The following is a 5,533-nucleotide window of genomic DNA, read 5'->3' as shown; positions in this document are numbered from 1 at the left end:
AGTCCATCTCACGTTGGAAGACCGAGACCCCGTTAGTGACGCCGAAGGGAACCCTAAGGAAGTGATAGAGGCGGCCATCTGCTTCGAATGCTGTGTATTGGCGGTCCTCCTTGCGGATGGGGAGCTGGTGGTAGACGGACTTCAGGTCCACTGTGGAAAAGACCCGGTACTGTGCAATCTGATTGACCACATCAGATATGCGTGGGAGGGGGTACGGGTTGAGCTGCGTGTACCGATTGATGGTCTGGCTGTAGTCAATGACCATCCTGTGTTTCTCCCCAGTCTTTACAACTACCACTTGGCCTCTCCAGGGGCTGTTGCTGGCCTCAATGATGCCTTCCCGCAGCAGCCGCTGGACCTCCGACCTGATGAAGGTCCTGTCCCGGGCACTGTACCGTCTGCTCCTGGTGGCGACGGGTTTGCAATCCGGGGTGAGGTTTGCAAACAAGCAAGGTGGATCGACCTTAAGGATCGTGAGGCTGCATACGGTGAGGGGGGGGGGGGGGGGGGGGGGGGGGGGGGTAGGGGTAGGGGTCCGCCTAATTTTAAGGTTAAGCTTTGGAGGTGGCACTGGAAGTCCAAGCTGAGTAACAGGGCAGCGCAGAGGTGGGGGAGGATGTGAGCCGGAAGTTTCTAAACTCTACGCCCTGGGTGGTGAGGGTCGCGATGCAGTACCCCCAGATTTCCACGGAATGGGACCCGGAGGCCAGGGAGATTTTCTGGGTAACGGGGTGTACCGGGAGGGAGCAGCGCCTCACCGTAGTGGGTGGATGAAGCTCTCTGTGCTCCCGGAGTCAAAAAGGCAGGAAGTCTTGTGCCCATCGATTTTCACCGTAGTCGTTGCGGTTGCGAGGTTGTGAGGCCGGGACTGGTTGAGGGTGATCGAGGTGAGCTGCAGCCGATGCTGGGAGGCCCTGGGCTGGTCAGCGGTGGTGGCAGGCGATGAGCGGCCAGACAAGCTTCCCGACGAGCAGGGTTCCTGAGGCACCGTCCAAAATGGCGCCAAGGTGGCGGGGCCCACGGCGAACGCCATTAAAGATGGCGGAGCCCACGGGCCGCACGTGGTCTGCGGAGAAGAAGATGGTGGTGCCCATGGGCCGCACGTGGGGGGTATAGGAACGCTGGGCCTAGAAACAGCAGTGACTGACCGGGCCTGGCACACAGCAGCAAAATGTCCCTTCTTTCCGCAGCCGTTGCAGGTTGCGCTCTGCGCCGGGCATGGCTGCCGGGGGTGTTTGTTCTGCCCGCAGAAGTAGCATTTGGGCCCCCCGGGGTTGGCTGGCTGCCACGCGGCGCACGCTTGCGGTGGGCTGGGGTCGGTAGTTGGTGGGGCCTATGATGCCCATGAGGGTGCCGTGCGGTCAGGGGTGTACGACTGGATGTTACGGGAGGCCACTGTTAATGGGTTCACGAGCTGCCTGGTTCCCGCAAGATCAAACGTACCCCCCTCCAATAGGCGCTGGCGGATGTACGCCGACCCCATGCCCGTAACAAAAGTGTCTCTGATTAAAAGTTCTGTATGCTCGACTGCCGAAACTGCCTGGCAGTCACAGTTCCTCGCCAGGATGTGCAGGGCACGCCAGAAATCGTCTAGAGATTCACCGGGGAGTTGCTGTCTTGTGGACAGGAGGTGCCTGGCGCCTAGGTCGTTGACCGGCCGAACGTAATGTCCTTTCAGGAGCTCCATTGCTTCAGCGTAAGTGGGCGCATCCCGGATGAGAGGAAAAATGTCAGGGCTCACCCTTGAATAAATGACCTGGAGCTTCTGTGCGTCCGAGGGTTCTTCAGCGGATGTTCGGAGATAGCTTTCGAAGCAGACTAGCCAGTGGTCAAAAGCGGACATAGCGTTGGCTATTTGAGGGCTCAGCTGCAGGCGATCAGGCTTGATGCGAAGTTCCATCGTTTAAAAATCTTTGCTCAATAAATTGATGCACTATCAATTACTACAAAGACGAGAGTAGTGGAATAATCGCAGCTTTATAGAGCAAAGATGTTGTGCCTCCTGTAGCTGCTCCCAGAATGGCTGCAGCACCGGCGAGCACACACATTTATACACCACCTACTGGGCGGAGCCTGCAGACAGGGATTTACCCAAGTACCTCTAGTACACGAGTCTTACTGTACTACATCTAATATACATCTAATACAGTTAGTGGTGACCACCACTCTCACTCCTTCCAGTTTTTAACGCATGTCCTTAGTCTCTCCAAGCCACAACGCAACCACCGTCAGGCTGTCTGATTTGACGGTGAATGGGACAGGGGATTGGTCAGCCCAGTTTCCAAAAAAACATGCCTCGCTCTTAAGACCATAAGACATAGGAGTGGAAGTAAGGCCATTCGGCCCATCGAGTCCACTCCACCATTCAATCATGGCTGATTTCAACTCCATTTACCCGCTCTCTCTCCATAGCCCTTAATTCCTCGAGAAATCAAGAATTTATCAACTTCTGTCTTAAAGACACTCAACGTCCCGGCCTCCGCCGCCCTCTGTGGCAATGAATTCCACAGATCCACCACTCTCTGGCTGAAGAAATTTCTCCTCATCTCTGTTCTAAAGTGACTCCCTTTTATTCTAAGGCTGTGCCCCCGGGTCCTAGTCTCCCCTGCTAATGGAAACAACTTCCCTACATCCACCCTATCTAAGCCATTCATTATCTTGTAAGTTTCTATTAGATCTCCCCTCAACCTCCTAAACTCCAATGAATATAATCCCAGGATCCTCAGACGTTCATCGTATGTTAGGCCTACCATTCCTGGGATCAGCTGTGTGAATCTCCGCTGGACCCGCTCCAGTGCCAGTATGTCCTTCCTGAGGTGTGGGGCCCAAAATTGCTCACAGTATTCTAAATGGGGCCTAACTAATGCTTTATAAAGCTTCAGAAGTACATCCCTGCTTTTATATTCCAAGTCTCTTGAGATGAATGACAACATTGCATTTGCTTTCTTAATTATGGACTCAACCTGCAAGTTTACCTTTAGAGAATCCTGGACTAGAAATCCCAAGTCCCTTTGCACTTCAGCATTATGAATTTTGTCACCGTTTAGAAAATAGTCCACGCCTCTATTCTTTTTTTCCAAAGTGCAAGACCTCGCACTTGCCCACGTTGAATTTCATCAGCCATTTCTTGGACCACTCTCCTAAACTGTCTAAATCTTTCTGAAGCCTCCCCACCTCCTCCATACTACCTGCCCCTCCACTTATCTTCGTATCATGGGCAAACTTAGCCAGAATGCCCTCAGTCCCGTCATCTAGATCGTTAATATATAAAGAACACTGAACCCTGCTGGACACCACTCGTCATCGGTTGCCATTCCGAAAAAGAATGGCAACTGTGCCACTGTTTACCTTGGCACCTGGGGCCAGGTGACTAGGTTGTGTTTTTTGTTGCAAAAAAACTTTGTTAAATATCTGAAAGAACATTTAAAAACAGCGCAATACTATTCAGGTTCTCTATATTGAGGTGCTTCAATACAGGCACGGTTGTTTAAAGTTAAATTGAAGTTTATTGGGTAGTTTATTAAACCCGCGGACTTCACCAATGGAATGAACTAAAACTACACTATAGAGAATGTGGCTGCAGATTTATTCCCGTGGGAAGCTGATTGATTAATTTCATGCATCTGGAGTTTAGGGTTCGGTGAACTATTTGTTTTATTGGATGAAGTGTTGACAGCACTATTTAAGCATCAATGGGAGTTTCGGCTGGGGTATTTTGTCAATACCCTCCACCCAGGGAGGAGGAGAGCGGGAACAGATTAGTGACAAATGGCAGACCGGGGTCAACTTCAGGCCAAGGACGGGCGGAAATCTCGCTCCTCCAGGTCAGGTTTGCAGTTCCCGGTTGGCCGGGTGGATCGGTTGTTGAAGAACGGTAACTACGCGGAGAGGATCGGGGCTGGGGCGGCGGTCTACCTGGCGGCTGTACTGGAATACCTGGTGGCCGAGTTGGTGGAATTGGCCGGGGCCGCGGCCAGGGACAACCACAAAGTGCGGATCGCGCCCCGCCACCTGCAGCTGGCGGTGAGGAATGACAGCGAGCTGCTGCTGCTCCTGGGAGGTGTCACTATCCCCCAGGGGGGAGTGCTGCCAAATATCCAGGCCCAGCTCCTGCCAAAGAGAACAGCCAAGAATGAGGGAGGAACGCAGGGCTTTGGCTCCTTGGAATTTTAACCTGGGAGATTTCCCCACCCTTTCTTAAATTGCCGTCTTCGGGATTTGGAAGCAACCTTTGCTGACTTTTGAAAAGAATATCTGGGGTGTTCCCCGGACTCTGCCACACCTCCCAAGTGGCCACTTTCTGCATTTGTTTATGAACCCTTTCAAACTGAGCTGGGTGTCGGTGAGATTCAAGGTGGACAGTGCTTTGCTGTACTTAATCAACTTTTAAAAAACTTTTGTGATGCAATTTTGACTATCGTAGATGCCTCCGATGTTGTAATAAACTTTTTTTTAATATAGTGGAATTGTTTGACTCCATTCACTACACAGTTTGCTGTTTTTTTTTCATATGGTTGGTTCTATTTTTAAAATTTAGTCAGTAAGTTAATTTGTCCATGTTACCAGAAGTGGCTATTTTTTTATTAAACTTTTTTTTTATAGTAACAATTTCGAATGCTAAATTGGGAAAATGTGATTTATGGTTAAACATCACATTGCATGCTTTTTAGCTAGATTTGAAAGCTGGTTGGAACAGGGGGCTTCCGGCCACCAAGGAGGCGGGAAGTTACCCAGACACTGATCCTGGAGGTAGTCAAACCGTTCACCTCTGGTCTGGTTAGTGGGTCATTAAAGGGGATCGTGCGACTTGGGTCGAGCAGGTAAAGTCTTGTTCATGTCCATTTAAGAAAGTCTTATTCCTGGCCAAAAGAATAAGTGTATTAATAAAACCAATGTCAACCATGGCAGCATCTATAGAGAAACTGGCCTGTTTCTGATTTTTATTTATTCCAAAGGTTGGTGTCAGGGTTGAATTCCCAACACCAAAGAGGTGGTCGGTAGAACTAGGAATTAAATTGACACTCCTATAGATTATTTAATCTGGAATTCTTTAGATTTAAAGATTGAAAGCGTTGTGGGTCAAGCCACTGTTACCAGGTAGATAGTGTGTAAATGTTTGCATTAATGTAATTAACAAATGGATGAATTAATCTTTATGGGAATGGTTTGACCATTATGGTGATGTGGTGGTGAAATTACCACATATACAATAACCCTTCAGAGGATCAAGACGAGGGATTTTGGCGCCTCAAGGGAAGAAAGATCACAGAACTTTCTGAACAAAAACTAGGCTGAGTTGGCCAGACCGAGTAGCTGGATTACACCATTTGAAGGTCGATGTAATGGCACTACAGGATAAGGGTCCAACTTTTTCAAACAGAAATTTAAATGTGTTTGATTTGAGAAGAGGCATATGTTGCCAGAAAGGATAGTAAATGTACAGATGTATTTATCAAAATTCCAAAAGGATATCTGGGAAAACTCTGGTAGTTTGGGGGAGAGCAAAACCATAGTAGATGGAATATAATGTTTG

General features: G+C 49.5%; 1 protein-coding gene across 1 annotated transcript; it reads left to right on the top strand.

The window, feature by feature from the left end:
* The first annotated feature begins 3,466 nt into the window (after positions 1–3,466).
* Positions 3,467–4,458, top strand: LOC140427811 (histone H2A, sperm-like). The gene has a single exon (XM_072513488.1). The coding sequence runs from the start codon at positions 3,769–3,771 to the stop codon at positions 4,171–4,173; it is 405 nt and encodes a 134-aa protein (XP_072369589.1). The 5' UTR covers positions 3,467–3,768; the 3' UTR covers positions 4,174–4,458.
* The last annotated feature ends 1,075 nt before the right edge of the window (positions 4,459–5,533 follow it).

This window comes from Scyliorhinus torazame, chromosome 8 (genome assembly GCF_047496885.1).
Source record: "Scyliorhinus torazame isolate Kashiwa2021f chromosome 8, sScyTor2.1, whole genome shotgun sequence".
NCBI classification, from domain to species: Eukaryota; Metazoa; Chordata; class Chondrichthyes; order Carcharhiniformes; family Scyliorhinidae; genus Scyliorhinus; species Scyliorhinus torazame.
Note: the sequence above shows the minus strand (reverse complement) of the source record. Positions and strands in the feature narration are given on the sequence as shown.

What these genes read in the sequence shown, in the direction of transcription:
- LOC140427811 (XM_072513488.1), top strand. Translation starts at nt 3,769, where the DNA reads ATGGCAGACCGGGGTCAACTTCAGGCCAAGGACGGGCGGAAATCTCGC.